Source organism: Pagrus pagrus, assembly GCF_965226575.1.
Source record: "Pagrus pagrus genome assembly, chromosome: 20".
Taxonomy (NCBI): Eukaryota; Metazoa; Chordata; class Actinopteri; order Spariformes; family Sparidae; genus Pagrus; species Pagrus pagrus.
Window position 1 is genome coordinate 3,440,170 of NC_140207.1, and position 19,692 is coordinate 3,459,861.

Consider the following 19,692-nt stretch of genomic DNA (forward strand, 5'->3'; position numbering starts at 1 on the left):
AGTCGACTACATACAGGAAACAATCCTGCTCTTTTTGTCCCTCCGGGTTTGTGTCTCGGTCCAAATGTAGGTCAGCCAAACAAAGTGGTGGTTGTGTGTGTGTGTGTTGTGTTGTTGTTGTTGTTGTGGTGCTGGTTAACACGTGGACGGACTAACACACACCCATGTGCTGTCCGTTCCTGTTCCATCGTTCACACACTGATTTTTATTCAGTTTGATTATTTATTTAACAGATTAAATATTGTTTTCTTGCTTTTGTCTCACGAGCAGTCAGATTTTAGTTGTTGACTAAACGCGCAGTCCTACTTCTAATGTTTTCATCCTGATACGTTTGATGGAAATATTTAATTCTCATATTTGACGAGCAGTCGGATTTTAAGACTAAAGACTTTTAAGACTTTTTTGTGTGAAACCAAGTGGAACCAAAATATTCAGGAAAATTTTATTTTTTTCATATTTTAAGCGAAATTTTATTTTTATTCAGATTTTTTGTTTTATTTGTGTGAAACAGTGAAATACTATTTTTATTTCCAGGCAATTTTTTTTTAGTTTTTTCTTCTTTTTTGTGTGAAACTGAGTGAAAAACGAAAAATTCTGGATTTTTCAGGAAATTTTTTCAGGAAGATTTATTTTTTTTTTTCCCGTGTGAAACAATGAAAAAAAAAATTTGGGCAGGAGAGTCTTTTTTTTTGTCGAGCTAATCTGTACTGCAATACTCATTTTGACCACAAGAGGCTGAAGTGCACCACTAACCTCAAGTTCAAATACAAGTTACCAGTCATGTTTCCTTCAGGGGAAGTTTAAATGTCTCCGTGAACAACGAACACAACATAAATCTATATTCTGTTCGCAGGTTATGAAGCTTTACTGTCATCTCTAAAAATGTTTTTTGTTTTTTTTCACTCAGTTTAACACAAAAAAAAGAAATAAGACTCCTTGAATTTGTTTTCCCAACTCGGTTTCGTACATGGCAATAAAGAATTTTCTCCTGGAAAAGAAAATAACTTGGTTTTTCACATAAACTCAACTGTTTCACACGTGCAAAATAAAATAAATCTAGAAAAAACCTTTTGTTCCGCCACTTTCAAACATTTCAAGTTTCAAACATGGAAATAAATAAAAGTCTTCTGAAAATAAAGAAGAAAAAAGACAAATTCTCTAGAAAAATACTTTTTTTTTCCTACCCAGTTTCACACGTGAAAATAAAAAAAACATCCTGAAAAATCAAATTAGTCACACGTGGAAAAAACGTGGAAATAAATAAACAAAGGTTTTTCCCCCAACTCGGAAAAAAAAGATTTCCTTGTGGAAAAAAAAGGTAGCTTTCAGTTTTTTCTTGTAACGTTGCACCAGTTAGCCCATTTTTAAACACAATTTGGCTAGCAAGAAAACACAAACGTTAGCTTGCTAATGCTACTTAGAAGTTTTAAGTTTAGTTTGAAATTATGAGAAAAGATTTACTAAAATCAAACACATTTACAAACGTCACGTGTTATGTAAACAGAAGCACACCTGTTATTTGTGTTAGCTAGCCACCTTTGAAATTGTATCAGTTAGCTAGCTAAAATGGCTGCGTTTAGCTAGATGTGTTTCAGTTGAGCTAGCTAGCCGCAGAGTCTGATGAGCAGGAAATATGATCGATAATTAATCCTATCTGTGCCGCGAGTTCATTAAATAATAAAGTTAGTAAGATTAGAAAACTGAAGACGAGAACTAAACACTGTCTTCCATAAATAACCCTGATAACTCAATAAATATCAACGTTTTCACACAAACACACTGATGATGAGTGAATCAGAACAAAAAGAGCCGGTGAGTCCGTTTCAGGAACGTTTTTGGTATGTTTTTTAATAAATTAACGTTCATTCAAAATACAGTGCCAAAGGAATATGATGCAGCCAAACATGCTAGTAAGGTTCGTCATGAAGCACCTGTGCTCATGTTTTTTAAGGTAGGAGGAAGACCCCGTCCCTCCCTGACCCGACCCGACCCTCCCCGTCCCAACCCGACCCGACCCGACCCGCCCTCTCCGCTACTGCTGCCGGTTGCAGAGACGATTTCCGTAGCAACAGCTGTGGGCCAGCCCTCTCCTCTCACAACCAATCAGCAGCAAGATTCCTCAATATTCACTCGAGAAAAATTAAATCTGATAGGAAAAATGGAAATCTACCCCACAATCACACTACAGTAATGTCTGATATTAAATTAAAAAAAGACACTAATACAAAATAGACCTGGTTATTTTCCCCCACACTAAAACAGTTATGAAAAATATATATTTTTTTATTATATATATATTTCAGCAGCTTGGAAATAAAAAAAAAAAAAAAATGCATGAGCCCGAAACCTACTGAGAAGTGGAGTCTGTTGTTGTGTGTTCGCAGAAAGAAATGTGTAATCGTGTGACGATGGATGGAGTGAGGTGTAAACTGCTGGCTGTGTGGAAGACCTGTGTGCAGACAGACAGACAGACAGACGGACAGACAGACAGACGGGCGGCGGGTGGAGTCAGGGTGGAGGACAGAGCGGTGAGGGCGGAGAGGTGTCGGGCGACCGGACCTGCAGTCGCCCTCTTTTTCTTTTTTGAACCCTCTCCGCCTCTCACTCGTTTCCCCGTCGGTCCTCGAACCTTCTCCACAGAAAACCTTCTGGTCCTCTCGTCTGCGAGGCCTCGTGAAGAAGAGATGGATGCTGTTTTTTAAAGAGGAACGCTCGAAATCTCAACGCCGGAGGATCGAACACGAGAACCTGAGAGCTTTAAAACGAGGCTCTGAAGAGGTTAGAGTTTGTGGAGGACGACGTCAGGATTTATTTTGAATCACGTTCGCAGGCTTGTTTTTGTATCGAAAGGCGAACTTTGGAGTTAAACTGCGGTTTATTCTTGATCTTAAGTGCTTTAAAAATAAACTACTACTTATAATAATGTTAATAATACATAAACAACAAAACGGGTCTAAATTCCTGTTATTCAATCGTCCAAATCACTCGTTCATTTAGTATTTTCACTTTTCATCGATTGTTTGTACTATTAAATGTCAGAAAATAGTACTTTCTCCACATTTCATGGACTTGTCTTCCTGTGCCAACGATTTGTTGTTAAACAACACTTTCAACAGTCAGTTAAATCAGAAACAGACACTGAACTTCTCCAGTGACCCAAATGTTCAGCGTCTTCCAATAAACACCTTTGTAAATAGCGTAAAACTGAAGACTAACTGGATCCTGAAGTGTTGGAGAGATGAGTTAGTCCATTTGGAGAAGTAAGTTTAGACTTTGGGAACTTGTGGAGGAAGCGTTTCACTATTTTCTGACATTTTATTGAAAAAAAAAGGACGAATAAATAACTTTAAACAGTTCAAAATGCAACATTTTCTCCTTTAAACTTTAAACTCAAAAACAGGCATCAAAGCTTCAGCAGCTTCCAATAAACACTTTCCGTATCGTCACCTCACCAAACCTCAGTCAAAAAGTAGCACATTTAGAGATTTAAGAGGCGTCTACAGACGTTCTGATACTTTTATTTCTTATTTATATATATTGTTTTATCCGTCGTCGTCAACAAAAGGAGAAACTTCCTCAGAGCCTTTTTTTAAAAGTCTACAGGAACGTTTTTGATTCTCAAATGAGAGATTTTCAGCAGCGTTTCTTTATCAGTGGTGAGAGAGGAGAAGAAGAGGAGGAGGGAGAGGAAGAAGAAGAAGGAGAAGAGGAAGAGGAGGCTGGGGGATTTTGGTACAGTTGCCATTGTCATTCCAAGAAGGTTTACCAGTTAAGTGCATCATCACCCTCATCATCACAAACATCAGCTGACGTTCAGATCATCACATTGTAGAAACAGTATGACAGACTTGTAATAATATCTAACAGATGTCACAACTGACAAAATAAGAAGAAAATAAACAGAATTTCCAGATTTACTTGTATTTCTGAGGGGCATCTTTTTCTCTCCAAGCTTGTTGTTGTTTTTGTTTGTTTTGTTTTCCCGGCTGCATCGTTCTGGAGCTGATGCGAGCCTCCGAAAAGTCCAGAGATCCCTCCAACGTCTCACCCCCTTCATGTTCATCCCTCAGCGTTTACAGATGTCCTGGTTCAGTCAGCGAGGTAGGGGAGCGGAGGTTCAGAGCTATACGGGAGGGAGGTGCACCAGCTCCCCGTCCACCTCGAACTCCTCGGCTCCGTCGGGGGAGAAGAGGTAGGTTGGGGGTTTCCAGGGGGATTCCTCCAGGCAGGAGGGGTACAGCTTCCCCACCGCACAGCGGAAGTCCTTGCCCAGGTCCCAGAGCACGCGTTCGGACACGGGCTGCCGCAGGTACCAGCGGTCCAGCTCCATGTCGTACTGGTAGATAGCGTACTTGGCGCGCTCGTTCATGTGAGTCTCTCGCATGAAAATGCACAGCGAGTTGAGTAGCACCACCGCCCGCACGCACGGGTCCGAGTAACGCTTGGCGGGGATGTTGGCGGCGAGGCGCCACTCGTTCTTGTTGACGTCGTAGATCTCCACGGTGACGGAGGAGCCGTCGATGGTGCTGGTGGGCATGCGGATGCCGGAGTTGCTGACCACGTGGAGGCCGCCGATGTAGAAAATGAGGTCACCGAAGGCGGCCGCCGAGGCGAAGCAGCGGCTGGTCTTGCGCATGGCCATCTCCACCCAGGTGTCGGCGCGGGGGAAGTAGCAGTACATCAGGTCGTGGGTCATCACCCAGATGCAGTTGTGCGCCACCACAGAGGTGCTCCAGTTCCAGGCGAAGGGCAGCGGGCTCATCATGCTCCACTCGTCCTTCTCGCAGTCGTAGCGCTCCACCGTGCGCTTGTTCAGCTCGCCTCCGACGTTGTCCCCCCCGATTGCATAGATGAAGCCCTCGCAGTAGACCAGCGACGGCTTGATTCGGGCGCACAGCATGGGGGTTTTGGGCACCCAGGCGTTCTGCTGGGCGTCAAACCAGAAGAAGCTATCGACCGAGTGGAAGACCGCCTGTAGCTTCCCGCTCTTGCCGTGGTTGGTGATAGTGTTTTTGAGCGGGATCTGCCCGCCGGCGATGAACACGTCGTTGTCCGGCGTGACGAGGGTCCCGACCTTCTGCAGGTCTCCTGGAGGATTACTCAGCTTGTACACTTTCTCCGCCTGCGGGCTGTAACACACCACCGTGGTCGGCAGGGATCCGGACATGACGTATCCCTCGCCTTGCGTTTCTGACATGGCCTCCATGAAGATCAGCATCTCCTCCTTGGTCATGCCTAACCGCGGTTTGAAGAACTTCGGCATGGACTTGTAGAGGCCCTGCACCACCACGGACTTGTCGTTGGGCGGCAGACCCTGAAACCAGGCGCGCTGCGTCACCTCCGACAGCGCGTCGATGCGGATCTGACTGAGCACGGACGACAGGTGCTGCGAGCGCGCCTCCATGTTGTACTCCAACCACAGCATGGCCGCCTCGCGTACCGTCTCCTCCTTCTCCACGTTGAGGTTGTCGCTGCTCAGGACGTCTATCAACAGCTCGTGGGAGAGCTGGAGGAAGGCCTCCTGCCGGTACACCACTGGGAACTTGTGCTCCACCATGCGCTTGGCGCTCTGCTTTAGCTCGCTGCAGCTGAACAGGTCGCCGATGCTCAGCATGCGGACGCAGTTCTCAGCGTTTATCTTCTTCACCAGGTAGTCTCTGCACTGCAGCAAGACGTCCTCCACCTGAGGGAGGGTGAGAGACGACAGTCAGACGTCTGACGGACAGAAATATTCATGTTTGCATCAGAGGACACAGTTTTGTCTTTATCTGTTATTATCTGACACTGAGTTTACATGACCACAGTTACTTCCTGTCTTTGGCTCTCAGTCCCAACACAACTGGTTCTGGTTGAGGATGTATATCTTTAAAAACATGAGTTGAGAGCATATTGCTTCACTTCTGTAGGCTTCTCTAGAAAATGGTGCAGGATTAATATAAACATTCAGACACAGAGAAGTCAGAGATTTGTTGACGAGCTCCCACAGACCTGCAGGAAGCAGGCGGTCTCGTACAGCGGCTCCACGGTGCTGTCGCTGATGGCCAGGTTGCCCGTGTAGGCGTAGGTGATGATGATCTGCAGGGTGGCCGGGTCCACGTTCCTCAGGTGGACGTGGGTCTGTTTGCTCTCGCTGAGGCCGCTCATGAACATCGCCCTGCAGGAACAGAGACGACGACATCAGTCATCAGTCAACAGGAGCTACTGAAGGAGGAAGTGAACCGCAGATCTCACACTGATTAAGGTTCACTCGTGTCCATAAAGATAAGAGATGTTATCTGCTGCTGCTGCTGCAACAACTCAACGTCTTTTCATGCACACCTGGTCTGTGTTGTGTTTTCAGCATCAACTAACAACGTCAGACAAACTCGGGGCGTCACAACAACAACAGGACGAGTTTCAGGCCGACTTCTAGTCAAATCAAACAAAACTCGACTCTTTAGTGAAGCAGTCGGTGATAAAGCTCCTCATCAGTCTCGCTGTTTTTCCATCCAAACGTTTTCTTTTAAACAAACAGAGCCTCCTAATGACGGCTGGCCTCGAGCCAAAGTGGCTGTAAAAACAGACACAGTAACCGACCGGCGTCAGACGACCTGCGATTGGCTCCTGCTGGAACTCATTTTCCAGCTCCTTCAAAAAAAACAAAAACAAATTCAAACATAAACTGAATCTGGAGCCGAGTGCGTCTGTTTAATACCGATATAATGATGATGACACCACGATGTGCTCTTTTAGACATCAGAATATTCATTCAAACTCACAAGAAGCTGGTATTCAGTTAAATTTTGGCACTTTTGTCCTGTTTTCTTCAAGCAAACTGACCCACAGCGTCAGTACATTTTGATTATGCCTTTTATTTAGTTGGTAACTGTTGTACAAGCGCAATTTTACACTCGACTGTGTTTTCCACATGTAGACTGTAAACATGAGTGAAGTGAAAGCAGACAGAGTAATTCATAATACACTACGATTCACAATACGTCGCCCATGTTAATGATAACGACCTAAAAAAGATGAAGTGCGGGAAACAATGTGTGTGTACAGTTTTATCTTCATGTGTCGCATCACTCTGGAGTTAAAGATGTTTAAAGGAAGGACACGACTAACTTTTCTTCTATCTGTGGAAATTATGTTTACAACAACAAAGAGGAGTCATGACAGTGACTCTGGTGAGTCAAACTGTCGGAGCAGCGCTGCACAATTAATCGCAAGAACTGCAATTATTTTATGAGAAGGTAAAAATGTGTCACAAAACAGTGTGTTAATGAAACTGTGGCGCTGCAGAGACGCTCAGGCCGACACGGCTTCTTCTCCAGATGTGATACAACATGTTTGTGTGGCAGAGACCAGGAGAAACGCCACATCATCATGATTTTACTATGAAAAATGAGATCTAAAATTGATCCATAACAAACATGAATTATATCGCAATAGCAACATCTGTCAAAACAATCACTTTTAGACCATATTGTGCACTGATATTTTGTCCATTAATGCCGGTAAAGCACAACTGAGTGTAAAGACACCCTGTTTACTTACAGACGTTACTACTGACTTGTTATTTAACATGTGAGGACACTGACTGACAGTGGACACCTGTCTGCTGGACACCTGTCTGCTGGACTAACTGCACACAGCTGAGCTCCAGCTGGGCTCCTCTCTGCCTTGGCTGGCCGCCTACACATCCACGTTTTTCCATTCATCTCCGAGTCTTTCACCGCGTCGATTTATCACCCTCGTCTGTGCGACCGTTACTGGCTTGAATCTGTGATTTTTCATTTATCACGGTGCCAAATGTTCACATCACTTCTGCAGCGATGTTTCAGTGCCGTCAGTAACGTGTCACCAGACACAGCGGGAGCGACGCAGTCACACGGTTTCGTCTTTTGTTTGTGTTCAGATTTCCTGACAGCGGTCGACATCGCTGCACACGACAACAACAACACAAAGTCTTCTTCTGTTCGGGCCACTTGATGCTGAGGAATGTACAAACACATCACTTCCTCTGGGCTCGTTTACTGGATTAACTCCTCCAACAGGAAGAGTTTTGAACAATCCTGGAGTCCGTGACTGTAATCCTACAAATATGTGCTCATTTATTTACATATATTTCTATGATTACACTCAGATAAAGGTGGTTTAGTGATGAAAAATATCAAAAAGTTCCCGATTTTCTGCCATTTTCTCTTGTAAATCATTATTAAAATAACGTTGCGTGGTTGAACAGAAGCAGTTATTTCAAGATGAGACTTTTTTCCTCACTTTTTTGGGACATTTTATAGACTTAGCGATTAATTAATCTGCCAATTATGTTCACCGTGAATCTATAATGAAGGTAATCATTAGCTGCAGCCTTAGAAATAAAACTAACCTGTTGATTTCTCTGGTTTGAATGTTGTCGCAAACTTTTGTGAAGATGCACGACAAAAAACAAAACATATAACAAAAAGTCCGTCCAATGCAGAAATCTTCCGTCTTATATCTTTATAACGATCCATTTGGAGACGTTTTAACTATTTTATAGGCGGTTTCTGATGATTTTATAAACAACTGGATGCAAAAACAATCAGACGGACGAGTCGACGTTAAAATATGTGTCGCTCTTGAACAGTTAGTCTGCAGCCTCCTGTACGAAGGTTTTTTTTTGGGGGTGTGTCTGACCGTGTTGCTCGCAGCAGGGGCTGAACCTGCCAGGCCGCATTACGCAACCCTGCAGGCAAACCCCTGCACTCCCTCCTCCTTTTCCTCTCTTTCTTCCCTCTTCTCACCAAAAACCTACGTGACCAGACTTTCCCCTCGTCTCTCCAGAGTCCCCCCCCCCTCGAGGCGGCGGACGGAGATAGAGCAGGAAGGAGCAGCGGAGGAAGCACTGCGACACCTCTGAACCCTGCGGGGGAAATGCTTTGCATGTTCGCACCAGATAACGAGTGCGTGGGAAAAACGGCGGGGAGGGAGGTGGGTGGCTGCGAGGGAGGCATCGAGTTGTCGGGAACCTTTTCTTGGAATGCATGCGTGAGTGTGCAGTGAAGTGGGGGAGCGAGGCAGCGAGGGAGGAGGAGGAGGAGGCAGGGAGTTCAAATGCAGCATGAGCTCCTGTCATGTACAGATGGACTATTCCCAGAGCCGACGCTGCTGCTGCTGCTGCTGCTCCGTCATATTCGCCGCAGTGCACACACACACTTCATTATGCAATGTTGTGCGTACAAATGAGGCCTCCCCGGGGAGAAGAAGTGCAGGTTAGAGGAGGCTTCATTTAGTCCTCGCAGGAAGTCAGCTTCGGCTAAGTAATCTATTACTTCAAGCAGTAACAGAGTAACAGAGCGTGTGGCGAGACGTCGTCAGCTCAAACTTGTGTCAGCGTGGACGTGTTGGACGTATAAAGTCCTCATTTGTGTCCATTTATTGATGATTTATATTCCCTCCACTGATCGTAACAATGAACGCTCAGTAGAGAGCATACCTCAACGAGGCCCAACAGTCCCCTTTAATTCAATCAGGCTTCATCCAATATCAAATAAAACGTATTTAAATCTGCTGGATCTGCATCAAACTGTACTCACTAACAGAAACCAGCCACCTGAACACAACTTTCTTCATTAAGATCTGTGCAGAAGATATTAATCAACACGTTGAGGGACAGTGAACAGGTTAGCATAGTAGCAGAACAATATAACTCCATTTAACAACCTTTATCTCTTTATCTTGATCTCTTTACGACTTCAGCTGCACTTCTTTAACTCTGATATCTACATTACAGGCAGGGACGTCACGGTGCGTTCAAGAGCACCTCATACATAAAACTAAACGACAGTTTATAGTCGATTAACAGCTGTCGGCGCGGAAAATTGAGTCAAACGGTGGCCTTGATAGTTACCGTGATACTTTCAAATGATAGTAACTAGTAATATGTAATACATTATATGTTTTAAGCAACTGGGAGATCAGAGAGGAAACAACTGGAGCTCCAGCTTTCAAAGAAACCGCCTCCCTGGTTTCCATCCTCCACGTATAGAGAGGCAACACCTGGTGCATTATTCATTGTAACTGTAGGAGGCGAGCACTTACACACATCACAACACGGCTACACAACGACAGCATACCTCCTCATCACAGTCACACCGAGGGGGAATAATCGCCGTCTTTAAAACACAAAAGCCCGGCGCTGCGTGCTGCATTATTTATTGAAACTGTATATGTATACGACCCGACGCAGGCTCGCAACCGGCCCGAGGTCGTCAGAAGACACAACTCCCATACATGCATACAACATGAGCTACTCCAGTGGGCTCACAATGGGGCGGCGCACTCACCTGAAATAGGAGCTACATGTGGCCAGGACCATCTTGTGACACGGGAACTCGGTGTCCTCCACCAGCAGCACGACGTCAGTCAGTAATTTCTGTTCGTAAAAGAACTTGAGCTGCTCCAGCAGGGAGACAGCGTAGTCCGTGTTGACCGGCCTGCGCTCACTGAGATCCGACATGGTTGCATCCCATGAATCGCGCCCCAGTTTTGAAAAGTCACACGGCCGGCAGAACCGGACTCGAACCAACCAGGAGAAAAAATAATATTAAAAGGGGATTCAGGAGGAAAAACAGGGGAGGAGGGAGGGGGGGGGCCTCTTCAACACCTCCACTGGACTCGAGTGGAGGTGTTCAGCTCCGATGTGAATGGAAACTTCCTCTGCTGGAGTTGAAAGATGAGACGAGGAGGTTGCGGTCACAGTCGGGGAGTCCAGAGGAAGGGGTCCGGGGTGAGGACGAGGGCGGCTGCTTCCCCTCGTGGATCTGTCTGTCGTCTGAGGTCATGCAGCGAGGCGCCGGGAGACCCGAGGTAGAGCGAGAGCACGACAACTGTCGCAACACTGTCTGCTACATCAGCGCCTGTCTGGAAAAACACAGCAGAACAACAATAAGACCAGTCATCAGTCTAGAAACCAGAGCAGGGCTGCAGATAACCTTTATTTTCTCTATTAATCGATCAGTTGTTTAGTCTGAGATGACAGAAAGTGTTTCCCAAAGACCGAGAAGACGTCCACAAATGTCTTGTTTTGTCCACAACCCAAAGATATTCAGTTTACGGTCGTAGAGGAGGAAAGAAACCAGAAGATATTCACATTTAAGAAGCTGAATCATTGAATCTTAATCTATAAACAACTCAAACTGATTCATCGATTATCAAAGTAGTGAAAATCTGATTGTAGATCTGTTTCCTTCACAGCGATGGGACTTTGTTCCATCAATGCAGATCTGGTGTCGTTTTAAAGACGTGGTATTAAAAGTATCCGTACTTTTAACTCTTAACATCCTCATGTTGCGGAGGTACTCGAGTACACGAGTCTAAAATGGGCCTCAACATTCAGACTAAACTTACCACCTTCATTCAGTTGTTCTTTATCTCACTACGATCATCTGCAGGTTATTTTACAGGCAAAACAAGAGTCGATGAGATGAAACAGCTGAAGGTGGCCAGATATTTACAGGCCAACAGTTAAATATATTAGATCCACAACTATTCATCGATTAGTTACCGACTAATATCTCTGATTCCAGCAGTTATCACTCTCCTTAATGACTAATATCACATCATTCGATCCCCGGCTATGAAAAACACGACATTTGAGGATGTCATCTTGTCATTTTTCCCCATTTTCTGACATTTTACAGACAAAAAAACTGAACAATTAATCGAGGATATAATAGAAAATGAAGATAATCCTCAGCTGCAGCCTTCAGATACATCGTAACACAAAAACACACCACACATCATAAATGGTCTTCTTGGCAGGTGACCATGACACAGAGCCACGAAGCCACGTTTACCACCACTGATACTACAACTACTGACCACAACAGCCTGCTGCCACAACCCTCTGTGGACATCAGCTGCAGGGAAAACATGAAGACAAGCTAATAATCTCATCCACGAGCTGAATATGTATGAATTTAACAGCCACCTCTCAGTGAGCCAGGTCTGCTGGATGCTGATACCGGCGAGCCGACCTCTGATCTGGTGTCATCTTTTCACACTCCTGCTGCTAACACGCCCTGAGACAGCTGTCAACATGAGAGCCTGGATATCTGACATTTCTGTTAACTCTGCTGTACGTTAGCACGAGCAGATAGGTAGCATTTAGCACCAGGAAAAGCTAACACTGGCTAAAACTGATAATAAAAAAACACCCACATGAGGAGACACTTGATAAAAAAGAGTCGTTAGCATTTGTTAGCTTAGCTTCAATAAATACACACCACGATGAGGTGTTTCTAGTCTCAATGTTTAGTTTAACAACAATGTGTGCATGCTATATATTGATGTTAGCATCGGTCATTGCATGGCACATCCTTCATCCAACGTTAGGCCATCTACACACATCAACTTCAGAAGATCTTAAATAGCTGGTCAGCTAACTAGCGAGCTAACGAGACTCCATTTACCTCCAACATCACGCTAACCAACGATTTGCGTCTGTTTGGACATTTTGAGAGTGTGTATCGCTAGCATCTTTTTAGACCTGCCTGATGCTGGCTAGCTACGTTAGCACGTAACCGTTAACCACCAATCCACTTTCCACCATGTCCAAAACAAACCCGTCTGCTGTCTAAAACATGGCAAAGTAACATTAGACAGGCAGGCCTGTTGCAAAACACATCTCATCAGAGGTTAGCTAACCCCTCAAACCTTCACATCATCTCCGTGGCTTTGTTTTACAGCACACGTCAACGAGGTGTCCATCCTCGTCCACGATAAAACTGTCAAATACACCTTATCAGCTAGCATAGATGTCATTTATATCGCTAGCTCAAGCAGCGACACTTGCTTGATTGCCACCCGCGGCAAGTTAGCAACTTTAGCTTCCCTGCGCTCCACAGTTCCGGGGTAACGTAGCAGCTAGCTAGCGTGGTAGCCCCGCTGTGGATGCGTCTTAGCTCGCTGTTGTAAAGCCAGGCGTCTGCGATCACCAGCTCAACTGTGAATTTGTTTTCTAGCTGACATGATGGGTACAAAACCTCTGCAGCAGCCGCATCGGAGAGCGGTCATGCTGCTAGCAAAAACACAGCTAAGCTAACTGCTAGCAGAGCTAAATAAACGTACGCTAGCTACCTGAATGAGCCCGAGCCACTTTGAACCACTTCAACAACCCGAATCCGAGCTTCCTTACAGTGAGTGTAGGCAGAGTCCACTCACGGAACCGTCGTGATGGCTTTTCTCGTCAGCAGAAAGTGCCAAGTAAGCTCCTCGAGCCGAATTTAGACATTAAACTGTTGTGTAGCAGCGCTGAGCAGCGGACAACCTCTCAGCGCATCATAAGCGCCTGAAAGACCAGAGGCCAAATGAGGATACTGCGCATGCGCCCCCAAGCCAAGCAGCCTGGCTCGATAGGAGAGGAACAGCGACCCCTGCCGGACAGACGGCGGCATGACGTCATGAGGCCACTGTACGAAATAATCAGTTATTTTTCATTTATGGTGTTTTTATATATTTTATTTCTACCAGGCCGCTAAATATATACATACACCATTTTAATACAATGTAGAGAAAATATAATTCACTATAAAAAGAAAAAAAAAAAAGAAAATATGAGGAAAAAAGACAAAACGAGAGAAGAAAGTCATAAATATCTGATAAAAAGTTAAAATTATGAAAATAAAAGTAAAAATTATGAGATAAAAGACAAAATTAAGTCATAATTATGAGAAAAAAGTCACAGATATTTGATTAAAAGTCAAAGTTATGCAAAAACATTTATGAATTTAATTATGATAAAAAAATATATAATTATGAGATAAAAAGTCACAAATATGAGAAAAAAGTAACAAATATGAGATTCACAAATCTAAATTATGAGTAAGAAATTTGAAATTATGAGGCAAAAAGACAAAATTAAGGCATAATTATGAAAAAGAGTAACAGATATTAGATTAAAAGCCAGAATTATGAGAAAAAAGTCCCAAATAGTAGAAAATCAAAAGCTACTTTATAAATTCATGCTCAACAAACTGACTGCATTCAATCAGAGTCCTGATTCGTCCTCCTGCAGTCGCAGCACACAGCAGCTGAGCAGCAGCAGCTGTTTCCTATATGACTGATGAGCAGAGATGTTTGGCCTTTTGTTAGTAGGACGTCAGGTGGACCTGAGAGCGAAGCGTCTCTACTTCTGTTTATCCAAGAGTCGACTGTAAAACTCGTCTTTAATTGTTCAAGGCTCAGAGATGTTTATTTGTTTGTCTTCATCCCTCTGAGGTGTTTTATTTCTGACAGGAGACACAAAATGGACGGTAAGATTTCCCTTATTTCGATATCCAAGTTTGTTTCTGAGCTGTGTGTCACTTTTATTGACATCAATCAACTGAATGTTTGCTTTAATTTCAAATGTAACCCTTTCATGCATTAAATATTCTCACAAAGTCATAGTTTTTACTCTTAAACAAGTGAAAAATCCTGATAATAACTTAATTTGTTCATTGTATGCAACCTAATCGCCTGCATGAATGTTAGCAAAGTAAATCAAAACCACAGAAATGTAAAATCTTAACATTTCTCTCGTCACTGGTGACGGTTTAGTCACCAGAACCACTTAAAATAGGCTTAAAATACCAATTTTGGTCACCACAAACTACTACAAACAATAAACCATCACCTTTTAAGTTGCTATTCCAGCTTTAAAAATGTCCTTCAAACCTCCGTCCACTGCTGCTTCCTGCAGACGGAGGCAAACCACCTCACGCATTCGGGAGCGGACAGCAGAGACCTCAACACCACCGACCGTTTTTCTACGTCCAGCCTCCGTCTCAACCGTACTTCATGTACCAGCAGTGGCAGCTGAACAACCCGTACAGTCACTACGGTCTTCCTGGAGGTATCAAGCTTCTTTTTAAAACCCTCTTTGTTTCATTATCTATCAGATTGCGTGAAATGTGTGTGTTTGTCTACAGGTTTTAACTTTGGTCGTCCCTGCATGCACCCGTACCAGTACATGCAGTACCCCGGCTTTGTCTTCCCGCACGCCCCGATCTATCCGATGGATCACAGGCGGATGTTCGAGCCTCGCTTCCACGCTCCGATCTGGAGCGACGCGCCTCGCCAGCAGTATCACCCGCCGCCTCACTCGAGGCGAGAAATGGCCTGTTCGGAGGCTCAAACCGACCCGAGCGACGCCATCACCAAACTCATCGAGTGCTTGGATAAGATCCGATGCGCTGACAGAGAGCTGGACTCGGGAGTCGCCTCTCAGGCCTCAGGGATGTTTTCTCCAGAAGAAGAGAAGAAGAGTGAAGAGCAGCAGGGTCACGTCCTGTCTTCGGTGCCCGATGTCCACTTGGAGTCTCCAGCTTTGACCTTCAGTGACTCCACGACGGCGGTGTACGACGCCGAGTCCAGCCAGAGGAGCTTGGACGCCCTGAGCCCTCCTGGATGCTGGTCAGGAGGATTGGAAGAGGAGTTGCCCCTCGATAGTTCCTCCGTTCACGAGGAGTGCGAACAGGAAGACCTCCTCCCTCTTGAGAAGGAAGAGGTCACGGATATCCAGTCAGATACCTCCGTGACCGAGCCGAGTGTTCCCAAATGTGACGCCGACAAGCTCCTACCTTCTTCCAATCAACCACCGACCACAGATGCAAAGACGGAACAGAAATCCGATCAAAAATTCAAGATCCTCAAGCTGCCCTTCAATAGCGTCTTGTCTCCTGGAGGTGCTGCAGCCAACATCTCCTCCCCGACCACCGCTTCTGCTCCCTACTACTACAACTACCTCTCCATGCACTCCACCCACGAGCGGCTGAGCGTCCTCAGTCCATCTCTGGACGAGCTGTCCTCCAGAGACGAGATGTTCTCCACAGATCTGGACGACGCTGATCTGTTCCCCAAACACGTGTACACAGGCCGGAGGCTGCCAGAGGTTGTGAGTGGATCTCCTCACGCTGCAGAGGAAGTGGGGGAAGTTCGTCTGCCGGGGTCGAAGAAGTTCATGTGTGCCTGCTGCGGGAAGAACCTCCCGAAAGGTCCGGGAAGGAGCAAAGTCCACAGCTCCAAGATGTACAGGGACGAAGCCGGGGACTCAGAGGAGGACGGCAGGTACGGACGAGGGTGCGAGCAGCCGGTCAGGGTCGTCGTCAGGAAGCATTTCGCACCCAGGAAGCCTCAGTCTGTCCCACCGAGACATGCAGGGAAACCCTGGTACAAGAGAGGCCAGTACAAAGATCAGCCGGAGCCGGTCGCCAAGGAGGAAGGTCATGATGTTTGTAAGAAGGAGGCGGCTGACGGAGGAGAGTGTGGAGAGGTGACGAGCAGCGAGCTGCAGTGCAGAACGTGTCAGGGTAAGTCCAAATCTCTGCAGCACTACAGTACAAAACATGACAAAGACCCACCTGTAGTCTAACGTTCTCAAGTCTTGCAGGATTGCTGGCGATCTTGAGCAACATCATTGTTTTCAAGAGGCTGTGGTGCACCTATTTTTTAAGCTAAGGTAGTGGCATCATAAAAATAGACAACCTCAGAACATTTATTTGAGACACTTACTAGACTCAGCCTGATGAAGGTCTATGCTGAAACGTCGCAAATAGATGGAAAGTGCAACTCTCGGTCTACTCGTCGCTCTCCTACGCACCTGGCTCATTAAAAAGTTGTGTGACGTACGTTTCTTAGATTGCAAACATTATTCTGAAGTTTGATGTTTCAGAGGATCTGATGAATACAAATGCAGATCTTGCTGGTTGCATTAAAATAGCAGCCTATGGTGACACATCTTTGTTTCTGCACAGCTGCAGTCAGGAATAATGTGCTGAATGTGTGAACTCGTTCGCAGACAGACTCTGCAGAGAAGACGTGACCACGTCGGATCAAAGCAGGTGGGGAGACGGCGACGTGATTCCCAGGAGGAGACAAGCCGCTCTGCAACGACAAGGTTCACCTTAAACACTCGCGTGTCTTTAATATCAGTCTTTACGACTTCCCTTCGCCTTCTTGATATCCTTTTTATTCTCACATCCTCTGGACAGAGATGAGCACTCAGAGGAAAGTGATGTACCACAGGCCGAGAGATGAGGACGACGATGAGCCGCCGCCAGTCCACTGGGAGAGAGGTTAGTGTCTGATCACAACACCGTTAACTTTCACCGGCCTGTCGCATCTCTTTAAAATGTTTCTGTCTGTCAGGCTCTATGATGAGAGGAGAACCAAGATGTTGACGTCGCCCCGGATCGACTTGTTGAATAAAGTGTGTTGAACTGTGAGTGAAACACACATGGACACACACACACTTCTGTCCTGGTGGGAAAGTATATTTTAATGTTTTGTTTTTCCTCCTCAGGTCCCCCTCAAAGGTGTAATTGTTCCAGGACCATGAGTAATATTGAGAGCACCAGGTGAAATGCACTGCACAGAGAAAACCTCTTTACGTTAGATAAAAGTACAAAAAAAATGTAAAATGTGTATAAAGTTTACGCAGTGACACAATTAATGATTTATGAATTTCACAAACTGGGCTGAGAGGTTGTGTTACAGATGATGGTGTCACTGTTTGGGGCCAGTCCAATAAAATATTGTCATTATTTAAACTGTGTGTCGTTTCCTTTTCAGTGACCAGCTGGTTTGAGACTTTTAAATGTACTCCAATAGTCAGTAAAGTAATCCTAGTATCACAATATTGAAGCAATATAACTTGATTACTTTCTTATTTCAATACCAAACATGCAAATAAAGACGAGAGAAACATCTGTTCAGTTGAGTGTATCTGTAATCTGATTACATCTGTTTTCTCTGTAACTTTACTGGAATACAGTCAAATTTGTGTTGTATTCTAATCATGTAATCCCATTACATTACTCCACCAGTCTGCTGACGAGTACTGCAGGGTTTGTAAAAAGTACCCAAAAGTAATGGAAGTAAAGATATTCTGATAAAATATGAAGTCATTTTCTAATAAATGTGCTTAATTATTGAAAGTAAAAGTATATTATACTTCATACAATCAGTATTTTTTTTTTATGCGATTACTGATTAAATAAATACATTTTGGCTCTGATGCAGAATGTAATGTGCTTAATAACAACAGATAAATGTAGTGGAGTGAAATGTACAATATTTGCCTCCAAACTGTAGTGGAGTGGACGTGTAACGTAGCAGAAAATGGAAATACTCAAGTATAAGTACCTTAAACTTGTACTTGAGTAAATCTCCTTAGTTACATTCCATCACTGATATTACATGCCTCGTGTATTTTTCACAAAAGATGAGAGAGAGAGGAGATAGTCGCCGATTAACTCGAGTTGAAATGGTTAACTGAATAAACACCTGGAGTCTCGTCAGGTTCTGCTCTGATCCGACAGGAGGAGAGCTCAGAGATTACTTTGTAACTAGTGGGATTAAAAAGTGGATTTATCTTCACTCCTGTTTATCAGCCTGACTGCAGCAGTGATCCGGAGGTGGTTCTGTTCTGTAATGTTGACTGCTGACTGGAGCTGGAGGGGAAATGGACTTTACTTCATGAACGTTACAGAAAGGAGAGAGAGAACCAGAACCAGAGTCTCTGCTGAGTTTAGTCAGAGGTTGATTCACTATAGTAATCTGATTCAGATCAATCTCTGATTCTCTCCTGGAAGTTATATCTGCATGAACATCGTTGAAACGTTTGGGATAATGTAAGTTACACAACTCAACAACATGTCAAGTCATTTTAATGCAGAATTCTCACATATCTTTAATCATCATTTAACCAAGAAAACTAGATCAGATTACGGTGAAAAGAAAAGTGTTCCTCACTGACTGATACTAAAAGCAGAATGCGCTCACAAAACCAGATATGAAGGATTTTAGCTCTAAAACTAAAAACCTCGTGTCAGGGATGTTTTGTCCCGAAGGACCACACTGACCAGAATACAAACACTGCAGCACTTATTTTAAATCTACTGGTCCAGTCAACAAATTGGTCTCAGAGTGTTTATGCTTCATAAATACTGCTCCAGGCTACCAAACAACCATCATCTAACCTCATAATTGGCTCTTCGGGGGTCAAACCTGCATCTGAATATGTGCTCTGCTCGCCTCCACCAGTAAATCACAAAGATGCTAAAAATGCAAGGATGTGCCACTGAGACACAAATCTGCAACCTGTGCTAATGAATCTGACAAGCTGCAGGTCTGTCGTTCTTAATTAAAGCCAATCAGCTTCGACCTTCAAGGCACCACTCCTGCTTTATCCCCTTAGTCTGCCTTCCTTCAGGTGATGCTGCATTCAAATGCTCCTCAGACGGTCCTGTTTCTGGAGTTTGGAAGTCGTTCATTTGATTTTGGTGTGTTCACGTGTGTCATGTTGGACTGTGGGACGCCAAAAAGAAATAGTTTTAAACATTTAAACAACATGTTGACAGCTGTTTCCAGTATTTGAGTGATGAAGGATACTTGACTTTGTTATAAGTTTCTTACCATGAACCCAATGTTCACTTTTGTCCTCATGTTTCAGCGTCATGTAACATCAACTCATGTACCAACATTTTCTCAGACTTTCCGAGTCGTCGTTCCGACTTGAGAGGGCATTCACATGAATTTTCCCAATCGTTAAAACTTCTTTCCAATATTTCCGACAGCACATGAACGCACCGTGAGTAGATGCACCTCAGTGGGAGGGACTCAGTGGGAAACAAACATTTTTCATTGGCTTTGAAATTAGGTCTTTAAACTCTCACCTGGAACCAAAAT

At 44.5% G+C, this 19,692-nt stretch overlaps 2 protein-coding genes across 6 annotated transcripts; one reads left to right on the plus strand and one right to left on the minus strand.

Moving 5' to 3' along the window:
- Positions 1 to 3,900: 3,900 nt before the first annotated feature.
- Positions 3,901 to 13,326, minus strand: kbtbd2 (kelch repeat and BTB (POZ) domain containing 2). 4 transcript variants are annotated; one of them, XM_084341010.1, is made up of 4 exons: positions 13,160 to 13,326; positions 10,308 to 10,880; positions 5,989 to 6,154; positions 3,901 to 5,683 (listed from the first exon to the last, which is right to left on the minus strand). In XM_084341010.1, the coding sequence occupies exons 2-4, from the start codon at positions 10,478 to 10,480 to the stop codon at positions 4,124 to 4,126; spliced, it is 1,899 nt and encodes a 632-aa protein (XP_084197136.1). In that variant the 5' UTR covers positions 10,481 to 10,880; positions 13,160 to 13,326; the 3' UTR covers positions 3,901 to 4,123. The 4 variants fall into 4 exon arrangements, with proteins under 4 accessions (XP_084197136.1, XP_084197135.1, XP_084197134.1 ...); XM_084341009.1 differs by having other exon boundaries at positions 10,308 to 10,884; XM_084341008.1 differs by having other exon boundaries at positions 10,308 to 10,884; positions 13,102 to 13,326.
- A 735-nt stretch (positions 13,327 to 14,061) lies between these two features.
- LOC311249413 (bucky ball-like) lies at positions 14,062 to 17,552 on the plus strand. 2 transcript variants are annotated; one of them, XM_084340428.1, is made up of 8 exons: positions 14,066 to 14,175; positions 14,220 to 14,276; positions 14,705 to 14,857; positions 14,934 to 16,313; positions 16,802 to 16,900; positions 16,995 to 17,078; positions 17,152 to 17,224; positions 17,306 to 17,552. In XM_084340428.1, exons 1-7 carry the CDS (start codon positions 14,097 to 14,099, stop codon positions 17,181 to 17,183), a joined length of 1,884 nt encoding a protein of 627 aa, XP_084196554.1. In that variant the 5' UTR covers positions 14,066 to 14,096; the 3' UTR covers positions 17,184 to 17,224; positions 17,306 to 17,552. The 2 variants fall into 2 exon arrangements, with proteins under 2 accessions (XP_084196553.1, XP_084196554.1); XM_084340427.1 differs by having other exon boundaries at positions 14,062 to 14,276.
- Positions 17,553 to 19,692: the final 2,140 nt, after the last annotated feature.

Excerpts from the sequence above, each read along its gene's own strand:
- kbtbd2 (XM_084341010.1), bottom strand. The coding sequence starts at position 10,480 with ATGTCGGATCTCAGTGAGCGCAGGCCGGTCAACACGGACTACGCTGTC. Across the intron at positions 6,155-10,307 it reads ACATGTAGCTCCTATTTCAG|GGCGATGTTCATGAGCGGCC; the intron begins GTGAGTGCGCCG and ends CTGTTCCTGCAG. Across the intron at positions 5,684-5,988 it reads AGACCGCCTGCTTCCTGCAG|GTGGAGGACGTCTTGCTGCA; the intron begins GTCTGTGGGAGC and ends ACCCTCCCTCAG.
- LOC311249413 (XM_084340427.1), top strand. The coding sequence starts at position 14,087 with ATGAGCAGAGATGTTTGGCCTTTTGTTAGTAGGACGTCAGGTGGACCT. Across the intron at positions 16,901-16,994 it reads AGCCGCTCTGCAACGACAAG|AGATGAGCACTCAGAGGAAA; the intron begins GTTCACCTTAAA and ends TCCTCTGGACAG. Across the intron at positions 17,079-17,151 it reads GCCAGTCCACTGGGAGAGAG|GCTCTATGATGAGAGGAGAA; the intron begins GTTAGTGTCTGA and ends TCTGTCTGTCAG.